This window comes from Hypomesus transpacificus, chromosome 19 (genome assembly GCF_021917145.1).
Source record: "Hypomesus transpacificus isolate Combined female chromosome 19, fHypTra1, whole genome shotgun sequence".
In the NCBI taxonomy this organism is placed as follows: domain Eukaryota; kingdom Metazoa; phylum Chordata; class Actinopteri; order Osmeriformes; family Osmeridae; genus Hypomesus; species Hypomesus transpacificus.
Window position 1 is genome coordinate 9,749,348 of NC_061078.1, and position 19,194 is coordinate 9,768,541.

General features: G+C 39.5%; 4 protein-coding genes across 5 annotated transcripts; 3 read left to right on the forward strand and 1 right to left on the reverse strand.

The window, feature by feature from the left end:
• The first annotated feature begins 4,751 nt into the window (after window positions 1-4,751).
• On the forward strand, window positions 4,752-7,195 carry LOC124481575 (gamma-aminobutyric acid receptor-associated protein-like 2). Its single transcript, XM_047041639.1, has 4 exons — window positions 4,752-4,984; window positions 5,837-5,892; window positions 5,988-6,160; window positions 6,550-7,195. The coding sequence occupies exons 1-4, from the start codon at window positions 4,951-4,953 to the stop codon at window positions 6,638-6,640; spliced, it is 354 nt and encodes a 117-aa protein (XP_046897595.1). The 5' UTR covers window positions 4,752-4,950; the 3' UTR covers window positions 6,641-7,195.
• A 1,256-nt stretch (window positions 7,196-8,451) lies between these two features.
• Window positions 8,452-10,191, reverse strand: LOC124481576 (eotaxin-like). Of its 2 annotated transcripts, none has more exons than XM_047041641.1 (4): window positions 10,102-10,191; window positions 9,224-9,612; window positions 8,994-9,117; window positions 8,452-8,870 (listed from the first exon to the last, which is right to left on the reverse strand). In XM_047041641.1, exons 2-4 carry the CDS (start codon window positions 9,282-9,284, stop codon window positions 8,726-8,728), a joined length of 330 nt encoding a protein of 109 aa, XP_046897597.1. In that variant the 5' UTR covers window positions 9,285-9,612; window positions 10,102-10,191; the 3' UTR covers window positions 8,452-8,725. The 2 variants fall into 2 exon arrangements, with proteins under 2 accessions (XP_046897597.1, XP_046897596.1); XM_047041640.1 differs by lacking the exon at window positions 10,102-10,191 and adding an exon at window positions 9,736-9,775.
• A 1,184-nt stretch (window positions 10,192-11,375) lies between these two features.
• LOC124481577 (C-C motif chemokine 13-like) lies at window positions 11,376-12,868 on the forward strand. Its single transcript, XM_047041643.1, has 4 exons — window positions 11,376-11,478; window positions 11,758-12,147; window positions 12,254-12,377; window positions 12,501-12,868. Exons 2-4 carry the CDS (start codon window positions 12,087-12,089, stop codon window positions 12,643-12,645), a joined length of 330 nt encoding a protein of 109 aa, XP_046897599.1. The 5' UTR covers window positions 11,376-11,478; window positions 11,758-12,086; the 3' UTR covers window positions 12,646-12,868.
• A 240-nt stretch (window positions 12,869-13,108) lies between these two features.
• Window positions 13,109-19,126, forward strand: LOC124481572 (uncharacterized protein KIAA0895-like). Its single transcript, XM_047041636.1, has 7 exons — window positions 13,109-13,270; window positions 13,830-14,637; window positions 14,903-15,046; window positions 15,217-15,349; window positions 15,644-15,949; window positions 16,143-16,240; window positions 16,448-19,126. The coding sequence occupies exons 2-7, from the start codon at window positions 13,861-13,863 to the stop codon at window positions 16,607-16,609; spliced, it is 1,620 nt and encodes a 539-aa protein (XP_046897592.1). The 5' UTR covers window positions 13,109-13,270; window positions 13,830-13,860; the 3' UTR covers window positions 16,610-19,126.
• Window positions 19,127-19,194: the final 68 nt, after the last annotated feature.

Below are 19,194 nucleotides of genomic sequence, written 5' to 3' on the forward strand. Positions count from 1 at the left end.
ATTTCGTTGGCGTAGTTGGTAGTGGTGGCGCTTGGGAAGTCAGAGGTGGTGAGTTCGACTCCCCGTGGGAGCGGACGGATGCCCGTATACCTCTGACGGAACTTGCAAGACCACGTCTGTTACACGCGCACACGCAGACTGGACAACAGTTTCTACCCAAGGGCCATCATTGATTTACTCACCCAGTCACTTATACACTGTCACTTTCAGATACTGGTTGCACTATCAGTAACATTGCACTACTGTACCTCACTGTACCTTGCCACCAGGCTCCTGTATGGTCATTGACCTAGTTGAACTTGAACCAATAGGTGGAAAATACAGTCTTTCTCAGAATTAAAAACTTCTAACTTTGTGTGTCATACCTGAAACTCTTAAAGGCATAGGTAGTCGTGGTGTGATGCAAGACTCCTCCTTTTGTGTATAATGAAACCATGAAGCTATGTGACAGTGAATGCTGTGTGTAATGCAATAAAGGTGTGATGCAATGACTCCTCCCACTTATGATGGTGCTGAGTATAAATGTGTTGCAGATCTGTATTTAGAATCTTAGAATGAGAAAAGTGTAGACAACAAAGCCTCAATGCTCCTTATCTGTCCCACTTTTCTTTTCAAATTGACCCACACTTCCTTGTGGATGACATCACTTTTGTGTATAATGAAACCATGAAGCTATGTGACAGAGAATGCTGTGTGTAATGCAATAAAGGAAACTAAAGTTTTCTTAACTAAAGAAACCTGAAGGAATGGGCTACAAGCAACTAACGAGGCCAATAAATCCCTGGGCATTTTCACACAAACTGTCTAAAGTTTGTGTGTATATATGATGTATATATATAATTATTTTTGACCCTGATGGTACACAATTGTGTCATTTATACTCTAATATTGCTAAATTAACAACCAGGTGTTCAATTGTAGGAAGATATCATCAATAGGAAGATTACACCATATTAATGAAGTTCAACTTACTGATAAATTGGTCGATTTGAAAGGTGGGTGCCTGCTCTCAAAGAGTTACCTGACAGCCTCATCTGTCTGTACCACAACATATTTAGGCATTGCTTCTTTTTCTTGATTTTTTAAAATATTTTTAAAATGTATTTACTTTGTATTTTAATTTAAATATGCTTTGTCAGGTGACTTGAGGTTATAGCCACGTGGTTCTGGTGGATATATGCAATACATGGACCATTGAATGAGATATAGGGAAACAACATTATGGTTACCCGTTGTGGGACTGTACTTGAAACTTCAAAAAGTTTCATCATTGTTGTCTCTCAAAGAATGTGCTGACTGGATGACAGCACAATAAGAAAAAAAGCTCACGAGAACATTCTAAACTCCTCCTCTCCCTCCCAATCCCTTACATAAAAGAAAAAACCCTGCTCAGTCTTTATTTAGACCAGTTGAAACCCCAGGCAGCACAAACCATAGAGACCCAGAGTAAGCTGCACCAATCCATTTCTTAGGATTCATAGCAGTCTACATATTTTTAAATGTCTCTACAAACAACATTCAGAACTTGGCCAAGGAAGAGGAGGTTAACTCTATATACCTCCGGCCATTGTTTTTTTGTGGAGCAAGGTAGAAATACAAATGTGAATTACAATTTCTTAATCCATTTAGTAAATACTTTCAAGTATTGATGTTAACCAATGTTGTTTTGTTTTAGTCTTTCATTAACAAAATAAATCACAAAAAACAAATGATAACTGAAAGGTTTGTATGTTTACTGTCGACTTTTGTGTTTGTTTTGACTAAATATTCCTCAAGTTGGAAACGGACTACCAAACACAAAGTCCCACTTAGAAGATTTTCATGTGGATGTGGGTCTTTAAAATGCTTCTGTATGGTTTTGACAACAAATCCTTACAGTGGGGCAACTGAAACTATGCTCTGGCTTCACACTAAGCATTAAGGCACTCATTTGCTATGCAAAACTAGTAAAAGGGTTACTGAAGCACTTGTGACTGTGTGTGTGAGAGAGAGAGGTTTGTAACTTTAACTTTAACAACCTAAATCCCCCATTGCTTTAGACTTTTTCAGTGCAAAATATATATTTAGAATAACTAAGTGTGGCTTGGAGTCTGCTCAGTCCCATCCTTAGTTAACCTTATTTTCCAGAACAAACCCGGTTTAGTAAGGGTATGGCAAACAATACCTTATTACAGGGCTCTCAAGTTTTAGCAAAAGTTTGCAGACTTGAGAGACTTGTCTTATTGTTCTCTATTGCTGTGAAAGTACAAAGTCCGAAATCAATAAAATCAGTTCCTAAATAGGTAGGCTACAAGTTCACGACAAAATCTAAGTATTTATTAGGCTATTTATTATACTACCTGTATAACGCGGGACAAGTTATCCCTTATTTTCAGTTTGAGAAATGGTTGAAACGTGTGAGAAATAATCTCACGGCGAATGCGGCTTTTATTGTCAGATGCACAGAACAACACAAGGCCAGACTGAGCACTGAAATTCTTAAGACAAGACAACGCAAGCACCTAGCATAACATGATATAAGTACACAGAACATAAATTACATGTATGCTAAGCTTAAATAAGTTAAATATGTTAACAACATATATTAAATGTGCACCTGTCTTGCACATTACAGAATGGCATTCTACACTTTTGTGGGTTCCAAGTCCTTGCACCGCAGATCTTCTGGTACCCTGCTCACTGTCCACCTTTAGTGCGCACCACAATGTTAAAGGACTGGCGAACCAGACTGAGAGGCTTGACGCCTTGACATTTGCTCCCTGGGAGCTCTCTGATCTCAGTTTCCCAGGGTTTTTTAACTTCGTCCAGAAGTGAGGAAGGAATGCAGCTCTCACCCCAGCGGTCTCACTGTAGGCCAACATCTTGGCAAACCCCTCCTCATCGAGAACCAGCTGAAAGCTCCACCCCATGACAAGATGACAACTCCCTGACTCAAGTCAGCCTATAAGTCTACTGAAAGTGTTGTTTAGATCTTCAACTTCGAAAACAATACTTTATACGGAATAAAACGTGTGTAAATGACCGTCCTGTGTACTATGTCTATTGTGGACTATTAAATAGTCATGCTGTTGCTTTTTCATTGCTGGAATAGTTCACAGTGAAAATAATTAGCAAAAAGAGCACTCGGATGAGCTGGTAGCTTCTAAAGAGGGGCGAATTGGGGCGAAATGACAGTTCGAGACAATATTCTGTCAGATGTGGTCAGGGCCGTACGCAGGCCCCAAAAAATACTGAGGTCATGAGTCAGAACTTCTAGGCGGGTTCGGGGGCATGCTCCCCCGGATTTTTTTTAAATTACATTATTTAAATATGGCCATTTTCTCTTATTGAGTCTTAAGGAGCAAAAACATCATCATTATGACATTTCAATATGGGGCGGTGTGGAGCTTTTGAAATTTTGAGGTAAACATGGGGCATTCTGAGGCTTTTTGAAGGACCTTTATGGGACTCATGAAGTAAGGGCAAGTTACCACAATTTTTTTTAAATTATTATTATATGGCAACGACGGTACGAGCGTTTTGATTGGATAACGGGTAGTCACCCCAGCGTGTTGCCCTCCTCGCCGGTCAATACGGATCCGTATTGCCCTCTGACGTCAGCTTCAAAATGAGCGATATCGACGAGTCAGCTGCTGAGTTTTACTATCCAGATGATGCTGAAAAGCTTTGTCATCGAAAGTGAGGATGAAGACCAGACTCTTTGAATCACTTGTGTCGTTATTTTGTGATGAAATTAAAGCCATTTTAGCAGAACCATGTTGTCCGCTTTCTATCAAAAGTAATGAGTTGCTTGGCAACACATGAAACACACCGTGAGAAGACTTAAGAGCTAGCTACAATTAGCCTAAAGGTACCATTTATTTTCGTTTACAAAATGAAAAGAATCTAAAATTGCCATATAATAAACTACTTACTAACCTCGACCGTTCGGTCATGCCGGGAAATATCAAACTGAGGCTGGAACGTATCGACCGAGATAGCGAGTCAGTTTGATATTTCCCAATTGCCACTGAATTTCATTTTCAATCAATCACATCAATGACATATCATATCAATCGCAAAATGAATGTTGATTCAACCGGTGGAAATTGATTGACCACCGGTACAGTACTGACGGAGTTAACCAAACTTTGATTTGATGTTTCCTTATCTGAGTAGTACGCTGCTGCAATACAATATTTCCACATGAAAATGAATCTTTCTTCTCACAGTCATCTGCCACTTAAACTTCTCTTAACCTACATGTTTAGTTTGCTGCGCTCCTCTTCCAGTGACTGTAACTAACATAGGCTATTCACTAACAGTAGCGGTATGTCTATGGCGGTAACATCAGCGTCCGACTTGTGTTTGGTGGTTACCATAACGACAGTACGTTTTGTTGATGACGCGCAGCACATATGTCCAAACTCTTGAGCTACTCGGCTCTTCAAGTATAAAATCACGTTACGGTTTGTGGGAGACCAAGATCATCGTCCTGCAGTCAGTTTCACGTGTACTTTATTTTGAGTTTATATACCACGATTTAAGCAAAAAAAAAACAGAAATACGAAAAAAAATACCGAGGACACGACCTCGGTGTCCTCAATGGTAGTTACGGCCCTGGATGTGGTACAGGTTTATCAGAAGATGAATTATTAATTAAACTTTTTACCAAATCTCATTTGAATATCTGGTGCAGTTATCGTGGATTTTGCATTTAAATGTTAAGGGGATCAGAAGCTATTTTGGATGTCCCCCTGTAATTGGAATGGTACAGTCTTATAGTGATGTCATCATTTGGGCAATGCACTGCTAGGCCGGGGTAGCTTGTTTTGCTAAATTGTTGACGCTAGTTCGACATTTCAATATTGTTTGGGGTTTTGGACATACAATTAGTAATCTTTACGACTTAATTATTTGACGTGTATCATTTCAGTCACTATCGTGCGAAAGCGCTCAGAACCCGCAAACATGAAATGGATGTTTAAAGAGGATCATTCTCTGGGTAAGGTTTATTTCATGACAAGGCAAATTAAAATGTCTATCGTCCTTGCACTTTACCCACCATATACAAGTTATCAGTCTACTTGATAGCCTACGTTTCTGTCTTAATAGGTGAAGTGGCCTAGGGTTGAGGTTTCGATTTGTCTTTGTTTCAAGAACGAAAGTCACGAATCATAACATGACATTTCAAGAACTGTTTAACATAACCTGGGATACATTAGCAGTTTCTCGTTTATTATCTTAAATATATTGTTGTATAGTTAAAGTAGATGCATTTGTTTTGTTCAAGGTATGAAGTCGGTAGAATTTCTGCAGACCCATGCATATAAATAAACAGGCCACGACTCGGTCTGTGTGAAAATGTAAGATAATACTAAACTCGTTTTGGCAAAGGCTACAATTTTCTGCGACAAACACTCCATTCCCTGTGCAACGAAAACTTTAAAATACATTACATCTAAAAGCCTAATAAACAATAGTCTGGTTTAACAGGTCCATTATAGTTCCATTCTGAACTTGTGTTTTACACTCCTATTTAAATTGATTCCAACGAAAGCCACATTTATTATTTTAATGTAGGCTATACGATTTTTAAATATGATCAAGTCTGCGAATTGACAGGTTTACTGAGGGATTACCCAAGGTGCATCTGTGTCCACAGCTGCTCCTTGTTGATCTGTGGAGCAGAGAATATCATGTGACATCAGCATTCAAATGTTGTACCTGTTAGGGAGACTGGCTCTGCTGTCAAGAGTAAAGAGGTCTACTGCCAGATTTGCACTGGTCTAAACTGTCACTCAATCTTGACCTAATCTCTTACTCTCTTTCCATCTCTTTCGTTTTTCCCGAACAGAACATCGGTGCATAGAGTCTGCTAAAATACGTAATAAGTACCCAGACAGGGTTCCGGTGAGTGAGAGCGCAACTACATTTGTGTCAATATGAATGACTAGTTGCTTAATATTTTTGTGAATAAATTAATGTCTATTACCCTGTGTACCTAGGTTATTGTGGAGAAGGTGTCAGGATCACAGATTGTGGACATTGACAAGAGGAAGTATTTGGTTCCCTCCGACATCACTGTGGCCCAGTTCATGTGGATCATCCGAAAACGCATCCAGCTCCCTTCTGAAAAGGCCATCTTCCTGTTTGTTGATAAAACTGTGCCTCAATCCAGGTCTGAAATCACGCAGGAAAATACAATTAGCCTGGTAGTATATAATAGCCGAGCGACTACTAGTTTGATTAGGCGGAACGGAAGTTTATGCATTCAAGCCAATCTGGGATGAATCCAAATCACAATCCTTTTCTGACAAACGCTATTAAGAATAGTGCTTTTTTCAAAAACATACAGTAGGCCTACCAGTCAAAAGTTTGGACACATTTTATCTTATTTGAGATTTTATCATAGGTAAAGCTTAAGGTTAAGATATTAGAGCCTCAACTCTCATATAAAACAAATAACCTGCTCTCATTCAAGTGAACAGAACATTTTATGCCTAAACAGCTTTACTGATGAGAATTTCAACCCCCTTATTATTTTATTCCTGGTCTTTCCCATTGCAGCATTACAATGGGACAGCTGTACGAAAAGGAGAAAGACGAGGACGGCTTTTTATATGTGGCATACAGTGGAGAGAACACCTTCGGCTTCTAGAACTGCACCATCATCATCACTGTCATTATCATGATCAGCCTTATCTACCGAAACACCTGGCCACCCCATAGCCACATCCTCCCCATCATCTACATTCAATTACAATCACCCTTACTCACCCATTGATCAAAGCTGAATGAAACCCCACAGAGAATAAAAGAGGCTAAAGAATTTGAGGTTTATAATAAGTGTGATCACTTAAATTATTGAATGCACCAGTCTGTTCTGTTCTTGCCCATGCTATATTACTGACATACATATATATCACAAAATATACATCCATATATTGAGTTATGTATAGTGCATACATTGGAATTATTGTTTTTATATAGCTGGGCTTTGCAATTAGGAGATGCTTGGTTTGTTTATTTTTGACAATGTTTTTTGTTTGCTTTGAGTTTTGCTTTCTTCCTTGAAGATTATATTTAAATACTTTTAATTATTTGAAAGGTAAGGTAGCTGGATGACCTAACCAATAAAAAGTAACAGGATCCCCTTGTTTTTATTTGAAAATTGTGTTTTATTTGAAAATAAAAGTTACTGTTGAGTTTGGTGTATGGGACTCGGGATCAATCAATTTTCACGGAGTGTTATGTCTATTCTGCATGAGACTTTCAATCACATCCTGAATAAGATAAGGGACCCCCTCCCATGCACACATACACCTTTTAAGGTTTTCAAATTCACTTTATTTAATTTGGTCTACCAGAAAGAAAATCCTTAGCAATAATCCTTAGGTCATAATCGTATGATTTAATCTGATAGTCAAAAACAGAGTTAAGTCAGCCACCAGATGGCCATATCTACTCTTACAGTACTTTCACAAAAGAGGACCAAAGCAACAGTTACTTGTAAATGACTAAATGGTGTACTAAATTATAAATGCATACTAAGTGATGGTAATTTATATTAAATACTTTGACAACTACAATTAGAACAAAATAGTGTGCTTTCACTGAAACCATCTTACCTAAGTATTAACAAGTATTTTATGTTTATCTACATATGTATTTTGTGCTCAAACATGTAACACAATTGGTATATGATAGCGTACATATTCTTCTAACTTACACTATTGCTCTCATTCTTGTAGCTGATGCATCTTAGATGGCTGTAGCCATAGACTATGGCCCATAGTGTTGAAACACTTCCTCCTTTATTTAATATTTGGATTATCTCTGTTTCCTCAACCGCTTCCTGAGAGACCGTGCTAATTTTTACACTTTGTGTCAAAGTAAGCCAGTAAGCCAGTCCATAGACCAGGGCAGTGTTTCTCAACAGGTGTTTAACATCAACTGTTACTGAACAACGTACATCTGATCCTTGATTTTCTGTTGTACTTTCTAAATGCACTGTTTATATGTAGCTTTGGAGAAAAACATCTGCTAAATGGAGAAAAGGGAAATGTATTTAGATTCATGTTCAATTTAAAATATAGGCTGCTTAAAATGTGTTTTGATAAGACTTGAGTTTACTAGATTTGAGGATTCCCAGAACTAAAATGTTTTATAAAACAACAGTTTTGATAAGTAACAAATTCAATTATCAAGTGTGCTCTAGCTTAGTACAATAGCATATACTGACTGATTGTATATCCTTTTTTTTAAATAAAGGCATTAAAGGTGTTTATCTACATTGAATATTAGCAAAGAAATTGCATGTCCTATTTTGTCATCAGACAATTTCATCAACATTTAGAAGCACCTTTGTTGTCTGTTGTAAATCTTATGATTCGCAAATAACAAAGATCACTTTTACATACGTACAATTTAACAACCATAACCCTGTCATGCAGAGACAACTAACTGTAATGATTGGATAAAACGTCATATTTTATTTCTGTTCACATGCAAAATGTATTTGTTCTCAGTATATACAGGGAGGGGGGGAGGTTACACTGTAAATAAAATGTATCCATCCATTGTACTTCCTTTGAAACCCAATTCTTTGTAACCATTTTCTGTGTATAGGGATAAATAAGTTGATAAAAATGAGAATACTTTTCCTTCTGTCAATATAAAATATTACAATTGTTGCAATTCTTGAGCTAACTGTGGATCTGCTACCGTACAGAATTGTGATGGGCTATGCTGTTTTGGTTGATGCAGTGGTTGAGGACATCACTGATGACATGACAGGTGTTGAACGGCTACCAATGTTTTCTATGTGGTTCATCACCCAGTTCTGAGAGGGGTTGACACAAAACTTCTTGTTGGCTTTTGTTGTGAACCTGTAAATAGACACATTGAACACAAACATTACTCATCATAACACACATTAAACACTTTAGAGAAAATGTAGGCTACTCAGCATACTTTTTTGAATAATTAATAAGCCTATTCATCCTACTTACACTATTGCTCTGAAAGGGCAGCGACTAGGGGTCCAGGCAAACTCTTTTAACCTGTGCAGTGGAATCTTGTAGTCAATGAATTTTGGACAGCAGGAGCCTTTTGTAGTATCAATGGCCTCTGAAGCTGTGAACACAGTATACACACTGATTAACACATAGAAACCGTACTTCATGCAACCCAATTATCTGTCATGTACTCCTTACCAACAATGACACAGACAAACACTCACCCTTAGACATGTATATGGAGCAGAGCATCCCCAGAAGGAGTAGAGCGGTCATGTTCTGCATGGTCCTCACAGCGATGGGGAGAGATGCTAGGCAGGACTGAGAGACTAAGATCTTTTCAAATTATCTGGTGTGGCTCTGTGTCTGTCCTTACCTCTATTTTATAAGGAGCTGAAGGAACTCACATCATGTTTCCTTTCATTCTTGCAGCTGGTACTTCTTAGAAGGCCCTCCATCTTGTTCAAACACTTCCTTATCAACTTCTTGTTTCATTAATTTGGTGATATTTCCGATTATGCAAATTATTGCATTACGCAGAAAATATTTTCATGTCAATGGAATCCAATTTGTTCTTCCTGTTATTGGTTTCATAATGCTCTACTACACTTTGCTGGAAAAATAAAGAAATTCGGTTTAATATTACAATAAAAATGTTGTCTTCTAATTCCCACATATTCTGTAACATTCTTTACATTTAGTTATTGATCAAACGCTCTTATCCAGAGCGACTTACAGTAAGTACAGAGACATTCCCCCCATTCCCCCAAGTAGGGTGAAGTGCCTTGCCCAAAGACACAATGTCATTTTGGCACGGCGGGGAATCGATCCAGCAACCTTCTGATTACTACCCCGGTTCCCTCACCGCTCAGCCATCTGACTCCGCTCACATTACACAGGTAAATCTATGTACCAGGTAAGTTTAGTAAGTAATTCATAAATAATTGTGTTTCATGTAATTCCTTTACAACAGCATCAGTACTGTGTTCACGCATAAATCCTTCACAACTCTGCCAATTTGGTTTTAATTCATAGCATCTTAAAAACTCAATAGACAATACACATTTCTACTAGGTCTATAGTCAACTGATTTTACACAAACCTGGCGATTACAGTGTAGAGTATTGGAAGTTCTTATTCAATATCTAGTTTTAAGAACGGGTATGCACCTGGGGATGTTAAAGATACTATATTGATTCTGTTGTGTCTGTAAGTGAATGTTTAGCAGTATGCTTGTAGCAGTTTGAGAGCTTATGTCCACATGTCGAGTGCACGTGATGTAGAAGGAACAATACTGTGCAACGCTGTTTTGTTACAGTTTTTGTTCCGCTGGTGTCTGTTTCCTCTAAAGCTTTTCAGGACTGTAGGAAGTATATTTCAAAGAAGAAGCTGCTTACAAGTAGAAATACCCTGTTCATATGATCAGTTTTGATGTGGTGGTAAACTGTTTTGTGCTTGTTTGCTTGTATTTGTAACCTGGACGTGTCTCATCAAGACAAGGTTAAACCATATAAAGGTGCTTTCACTTATTTGTGTGACTTGTTTTGTAACTTTTGCATTTGTATATCACACAAGCATTATTTTACTTTGTTAAAGTTTTCTCTTAAATCAGTACTAGACAATCCATGTATGTGAAACTGGGCCTTTCAGTTTTAATAAACACTTAGGTTTCCAAACATCTGAAAATTATAATAATCAACCTAAACCATTTTTTTTTTGTCAAAACCACAACCCTGTCATGCAGAGACAACTGTAATAAACGGATAAAACGTTCTCTTTTATTTCTGTTCACATGCAAATTGTATTTGTTCTCAGTATATGTTGGAAGACGGGGGGGGGGGGGGGGGGGGGGGTTGTAACTAAAATGTATTCATCCATTGCACTTCCTTAGAGACCCAATTCATTGTAACCCTTTTCTGTGTATAGGGATAAAATTAACTATGTGGTAAAGCACATTTTTGGGGAAATGCATACCAGTCAAGCTAGATTTAGATGAGTATGACGTTTGGACATCTGAGAATTATACGTTTATACATCTGAGAATTATGATAGTCAACCTAAACCAAAAATGTTTTTGTCAAAAAGTCTGTTTTTGCCTTTATCATCCTCATTTTTGTACAAGGAAACCCCTTGGGTTCAAGATACTTTCTCTAAAATACCTACTGAGGCAGACGTATTTTAGCATTACAATGAATACATTTCACAGTCATGATATATTTCAGACATCAATACTAATAGTTTACAGACACCAGCGGAACAAAAACTGTAACAAAACAGCGTTGCACAGTATTGTTCCTTCTACATCACGTGCACTCGACATGTGGACATAAGCTCTCAAACTGCTACAAGCATACTGCTAAATATTCACTTACAGACACAACAGAATCAATATAGTATCTTTAACATCCCCAGGTGCATACCCGTTCTTAAAACTAGATATTGAATAAGAACTTTTAATACTCTACACTGTAATCGCCAGGTATGTGTAAAATGAGTTGACCTAGTAGAGATGTGTATTGTCTATTGAGTGTTTAAGATGTTATGAATTAAAACCAAATTGGCAGAGTTGTGAAGGATTTATGTGTGAACAAAGTACTGATGCTGTTGCAAAAGAATGACATGAAACACAATTATTTATGAAGTACTTACATAACTTACCTGGTTACCTGGATTTACATGTAGAATGTTACAGAATATGTGGGAATTAGAAGACAACATTTTTATTGTACTATTAAACCTAATTTCTTTATTTTTCCAGCAAAGTGTAGCAGAGCATTATGAAACCAATAACAGGAAGAACAAATTGGCTTCCATCGACATGAAAATATTTTCTGCGTAATGCAATAATTTGCATAATCGGAAATATCACCAAATTAATTAAACAAGAAGTTGATAAGGAAGTGTTTGAACAAGATGGAGGGCCTTTCTAAGAAGTACCAGCTGCTAGAATGAGAGGAAACATGATGTGAGTTCCTTCAGCTCCTTATAAAATAGAGGTAAGGACAGACACAGAGCCACACCAGATCATTTGAAAAGATCTTAGTCTCTCAGTCCAGCCTAGCATCTCTCCCCATCGCTGTGAGGACCATGCAGAACATGACCACTCTAGTCCTTCTGGGGATGCTCTGCACCATATACATGTCTAAGGGTGAGTGTTTGTCTGTGTCATTGTTGATGATGAGCCATGACAGATAATTGGGTTGCATGAAGTACGGTTTCTATGTGTTAATCAGTGTGTAATAATGTGTTCACAGCTTCAGAGCCCATTGATACTACAAAAGGCTCCTGCTGTCCAAAATTAATTGACTACAAGATTCCACTGCACAGGTTAAAAGAGTTTGCCTGGACCCCTAGTCGCTGCCCTTTCAGAGCAATAGTGTAAGTAGGATGAATAGGCTTATTAATTACTCAAAAAAGTATGCTGAGTAGCCTACATTTTCTCTAAAGTGTTTAATGTGTGTTATGATGAGTAATGTTTGTGTTCAATGTGTCTATTTACAGGTTTACAACAAAAGCCAACAAGAAGTTTTGTGTCAACCCCTCTCAGAACTGGGTGATGAACCACATAGAAAACATTGGTAGCCGTTCAACACCTGTCATGTCATCGGTGATGTCCTCAACCACTGCATCAACCAAAACAGCATAGCCCATCAAAATTCTGTATGGTAGCAGATCCCGTTAGCTCAAGGATTGCAACAGTTGTAATATTTTTTACTGACGTAATATTCACATTTTTACCAAGTTCTTTATGATATTGTGGTACATATTTCCTTTTTAAATAAATTGTGTCTTCTCAAGATATACAACCTTGCCATTGTTGTAACTTTGATGAAAAGTATAAATAAAATGAATATATTCACATAACAGGCTATTAAGGAATCTATGTCCGTTCCAGTTTGAAACACAACTACGGCTTTATTTTAGTTTTTACTTAATTCCACAGTTTGAGTTGAGTTGGTTAAACTATTCATCGGTATGTTTCATGGTTTGCAAAGGTGGTTAACTACACGTACCACGTCATTGCGTCAAATTAGTCCGCCGTGTCCACGCAAAGGAGTGGCACGCACGACGCATGGCTCGTTCATCAGCTGTGCCACCACGTCATATCTTCCAACACAATCCTCTGTTATCCGCGCCCATACCCAGGACCGCTATATCTATTAAACAGTTTTTCCCCACCGGAAACCTTCATGTGCACGCAAAGGCGTCATGAATGAAAATCATTGTCTGAATTCACAAATCTGAACATAAAACCCAGGACACGCTGCAAGGTATGACATGTATTTGTCGTTTTGGTGTTTATTCCGATTCAGTAACCCACAATTCCTCTTTGTAAACGGAGAGTCAGACATTTTCGAGCAAGTAGCTAAGAAAACAAGACATGATGACAGGACATATGCATGTTTTGGTTTTCAGTCAATAAGTTATCAGTATGTTTTTTTCTTCTGCTCCAGTAGCCCTATCCAACAGTAATTGCTGCATGAACAGTCAGTCTAATCTTTCCAACGTCCCACTGAATGAATGGCTAACATACCGTTTCAAAGTGTAAAGCGCAACGAAGAATTTGTTCTCGTTTGAACGTAAATGACAATACCAATTTATCGGTGACCAATTTCATATTAGGGTGTGAAGCCACACCTTGTCTCAAATTTCGTATTTTCTTACTTGCATGCCCTGTTTGTCCAGTAAACGCGTATGACTTGTAATTCCTTTTAGGGCTGTGACACGTTTTGTGTATATAGACAATTTCGTACAGGGCCTGCAAAGGAATTTCTGTACATAATGTTACAATGCCTAATACTAAAACAATTATTTTGGGATCATTCACAGCGTTGGGGCGGGAGGAAGGGTTTTTCCAGGGATGGTTGTGGATCTGGATGAGGGTTGTATGGACCGGGCCGTGGACGGGGATGTTAGGGGGAGTTGCAGGGACTTGCTGGGGCCAGAACATAGACCAGACCCACCCAAAACCACCATCACCTCTACCAGGTCTAGGGCCAGAACTGTCAGTGTCAACAAAAGGGAGCAAGCGTCTCAAAATGGACTTCAGGCTCAGTCTGGACCCTCCCACTCTAACTCTGGCCTGTCTAAAGAGGCAGTGGTGGAGAAGAGGCAGGCCACTGCTACGGCAACTACCATAGCGAGATCAGGGCCGACCACTCCCAAACCGCCACTCCGACAACCCCTCAGCCTGGAGGTCACACCCCAAAGCTACCGGAGGTCAGAGCCAGCAACAGACAGACGGGTCCTACAGCCTCCCTGGCGCAGCGGTGGCCCTTCACCCCCCGCCGGCAGCCTGACCAGCCCCAGCCTAGGCCCCGGGGGCTGGATGCGCCGCAGCGAGAGCACCTGCACGGTTAACTCCTCTCTAGGCCTCCGGACTGCCAGAGGGCGCATGCGCCCGGCCACCTCTCTGCCCCATATTGCTCGGGGGGTGGGAACCAGCGCTCTGCCATCGCCTTCCACCCCCCGTGGACCCTGCCTGCTGGTGGCCCTCCGGCCTGTTAACCTGGATCAGGAGAAACAGGCATTCTTCCAATCTGACTACAAGTACGAGCCACAGTTTGAGTACTCCCAGCCTGAGCCCAGCACAGTGCTGAAGAAATACAAGGAGGGTTCGGGCCTCTTTCTTTCACAGGTAGAGAAAACATAGATAAAACATATTGGTGGGAGTAGGATATGGGCTTAGGACAGCTTGGTGTGATATGACACTGTCAAGAGAATCTGCCATATTTTATCAATCTTGTTTTTCTCTCTAAATGTATAAGTTGAATAAAAGTACTGAAGATCATTTTAGAATCTCTATCTTAGAAACCCAATATTAATTCAAGTGTGGTAAAACAGTTATTTGTTGACATAAAACCGAAACCACCCTTTGACTTCCTTTCTGTCTCCATCCATAGGCTGTAGGGATCATGGAGTGTGTTCTGAGGAAGTTTGGCTCCTATGAGAACTTTGAGGAGGTGACAGGAGGAAGTGTGCTACCCAAGAGTCGAGTCTGGGCAGCAGCTCGAAAGTACCTGCAGAAGGAGGGCTGTGTTGGAGAAGTGAGCTTGGGTGTCTGTTAAGAATGTACCATCCTTAGTTTGTTTTATGTGTGCTATGTTTTTATCTGATGATCGTAGATCAATGATGACAATTCTTCTGGTATGTGTTGATCCAGATTTGTAGTCTTTGTCTCGATGATGATGATGATGATGGCATGTGGGGACTTTAGGTGGTGGTGTGTCTGTCTGAGGAGCTGCTGTCTCAGGCTGTGATGATGGTGGAGAGTTGCCGGCCTACCCTGACCATCAACCTGTCTGGGGCTCGGCAGCACTGGCTGGAGGGCATGCTGAGGCATGAGATAGGTAGGTACGGTACACTGCACCTACACAGCCCTGACACCTATAGGTACTATTTCACCAGGGTTTTACACAACTATTTATCTTGTTTGTTTGGGCCCATTTTAAGACTTAAGGAGAAGGAATGTCGCCTAGCATAACAAAGCATAACAAGCTTGTGACTCAATATTGTCAAGATTCTTTCCATCAGAAATCCTATTAACCTTCTGTCTCCAGTTTCCTTCAGTTTGTATTTACAATGTTGAGTGTACGTTACAAACCAGGACCTGTTTTGACCAAAATCTGCCTTTTTCCGTATAGGCACACACTACTTGCGTGGCGTGAACAACAATCTTCAGCCCTGGGGCACCTCGGTGGGTAGAAAGCAGTATGGCCTCAAGCCAGCCAATCCCACGGAGGAGGGCCTGGCGAGCTTGCACAGTGTGCTGCTGCGGAAGCAGCCGTACCTGTGGCGTGCGGCCCTGCTGTACTACACAGTGTACCACGCAGCTAATATGAGCTTCAGCCAGCTCTTTGTTCATATCGCCCGCTTTGTCCAGGACCCAGCAGTGCGTTGGGAGTACTGCCTGCGTGCCAAGAGGGGCCAGACGGACACTTCCCAACCAGGTGAGCATAAATGGACATACACACAACGTGTGTAATAATGTGCATGTGCACATGGCCTTATTTATACTGGCCATTTAAGTATTCTAGGAAAATACATAAGATTACATATACAGAAAATATTCTACACCCATGTTGACCCAACTGCATGAAATGAGAAATAGGTTTTCATTTATTGTTGCTTTGTCTATGTCAGGTTGCTTCAGTAAAGATCAGGTTTACTTGGATGGAATCCTCAGGATTCTCCGACATCGGAGGAACATCGACTTCAAGATGTTAACCTCTCTGGGAAAGGTCAGTCTGAATTCTGGTGAACAGTCTGGTCAATTTACTGTACCCTGTAGACCTCTTCTAGGTTCTACCTACTAAAATACCTTGATTATCTGCTATTCAATGCACTGTGTGTCTGAAGCTTTGGATAAATGGTAGATAAATGTACAGACACCCATGATAATATTACTAATAATGATGATGGTAACTTCTATCCTGACCCTTTTTAAGGTGTCCTATGAAGATGTGGAGAGGCTTCGTCACCAGGCGGTACTCCGTCGTACAAGAATCCCTCACTTCATGCAGGACCAAGAGCGTTACCTCCAGCACCTAGACAACATTGTGACAGTCAACGAACTAGATGACGCCCAGCTGCAAGAAATCCTACCATGATTTTCTACCAGGTTGGAGGTTACAATCCATTAAACCAGGGATTATACATGTACCAAGGCAATACCATGTGTACAACATAGAACCTGTGGAACATATCGCCAGTTGGGACACTTGGATTGATACAGTATTATAGATTACTTGAGTATTGATGCAAAGAAGGTACCTGGGACTTGGATTATCATATCGTACAGGGGTTCATACGAGAGGTGGATTATTATAATCTCCATTCTCGAATCATGTACTCTGCCAGTATCTATGAATCCTGTGAACATCAACTTTTGTCCAATGCATGTCTGGGCAGCATTTCCAACAAATTATTGCAAACACACCCCTTGCTTCCACATGCCTTTACTCGCGCCATAAAGTTACCTCAATACTGCAGTGCTGGGATATAGGACCTAGCATCAACCTGCATACATTTCGGTGCACACAAATATTTTAACTGCATCCAACACTTGTGTGTTTTAGCCTTTGTAACTCATGTACTGTAATTATGCAAGTATTTATTATTTTAAGTTTGTTGTTTCATTGTAAAACAAATGAATGTCTATGGTATTAGCTTTATACTGTATCTCCCTTTTTGCGGAGGGGTTAGTTTACGCCTTAGATTTTTCAGCTTTTCAAAAGGGCACCAAGGAGCTCTCCATATAAGAACCCAGGGACAAAGTCAACTGAGACCTAGTGCCAATGGACTCAACTTTACACAACTCTTCTAATGTTGTGTTTTATAATCAGACCATGATTGTGTTACCGAGAGCGTCCTTGGTGGTCTTTGATATCAACGCTAATGTGATGTGATCGCCCAAGCTTCCGTGGCAACCAACCTTTGATCCTTAAGCCTATAGACAGCTAAAGATGATGTGCTACCATGACTACCTAAATACACTTTCATGCCTGTCTGACAGGCAGCCAAAGCTGGCCAGTCACCATAGCTTCCTCATTACTTTGCATGACATGCAGGTTAGTGATTGGCTGAGGAAAATAAGGGGGAGGGGTGTTTGTGGGCGTGCCTTAGATGGGTTTAGAAACCATCTATTTTAGCTAGCTAGGATGTATTTGTAGACACTGCATTTTAACCTTAGCAGTTGAGTCAGTTTGAGGGTGTTTGTTTAGTAGACCGGGCAAAGCCTCTGGTGACTCAAGAATTATTCTATAATGACTATGGATCAAATTTTCATTATAATAACTTCTCATGAATTATCAGTCTAAACAAATTGAAAAGTCAATCTTTTCAGTATCTGTATATCTTAAGTTTGCCTTTGAAATTAAAATGTGATTATAATAATGATCAGTATGGCAGGTTTGTTTACATTAGACCCACTGGCAATTTAGAAATAAGTGGGCTGCTCCACCTCCACAAATTCTACCAGACTTTTGAAAAGTGTTTTGCCCGGGTTCAGTCTAAACAAACATCTATTTGTATTGCACGAATGTTGCACATGTTCTGGAAATAATCTGATATTTCCAGGCTATTTATTAAAACAACACTCCACACTCAGTGTCATCTTTGATTCTGTAAAAATTGAATGTGCACTCTGGTCTTCCTAGACATGTATGTAAAAGCTCTACATTTGAAAGCAAGCTCAAAGCTTTTTGGGGCCTTACTGCCACAGAACATACTATTACCTCACCATGTTTTGTACACATGAAAAGTAGACACACATAATGCAGCTCATGAAGGGCAAACATGGTGATTATCAATCACAAACAGTGGATGACACCATTTATATGTCTCCTAATCATATTTTGTCTAGTAAATAGTTTACACAATAAACAGCATAATGTCAGTTATGCTTAGTCACTAACTGACTTGGCGACAGGAAGTTCCTTCTGGAGGCTTATCCACTGAACTTACATGGTTGTTCTCCAAACCAGATGCTCAGTAGTGTATTGGGCTCTGCCCCTCCAGTCCCTGTTTTTCTTCTGCTGCCTTTTCTGGACAATGGAAAATAAAGACAGTCCTGTGAATGCCTTTGGGATACTCTCCAATAGAAGGATATGAACATTAACAATCAATAACTAATAGACTTAAAAGTGAGTATTGGGATTGCTCTAAGTTGTTTTTCCAAACCTTTCCTAATTAACTACATTAACCATTTATGGGATAGCCCCCCTGTTTTAGTTGATCTTTGAGCATTTGATTGCTTTATATTTGGGATATATTTTTACTGCTTGTCCATGTTTCTGAAGTTCATGCAAAGTACATTCACTACTGTAATTAATTTGAATGCAGTTCAAATTGCTTTTGTCTGCTAAACAAATATGATTTATTTAAATGCTTAGTGAGTGTAATGAATGAAATCAGAATCATCGGGCATGGGATCATCTTTAATTAACCTGGATAATCCAAGCTAGTTTGTAACAATCCAGTATTTTGTAATCCAACCTTCTCACCCTTATCTAAACTCAGAAAATTGTTTGTCCATATGCTTTTTCCTTAATAAAAATAAAAGAGATGACACACAACCTGACACGATATTTACGATCGATCAGACTGCTCTGACAAATGTATTTGGGACTGTTATCCCTTCAAATAACTAAATGCTCATGATAAATACATTTACAATGAGAATAGTCTAATTTTT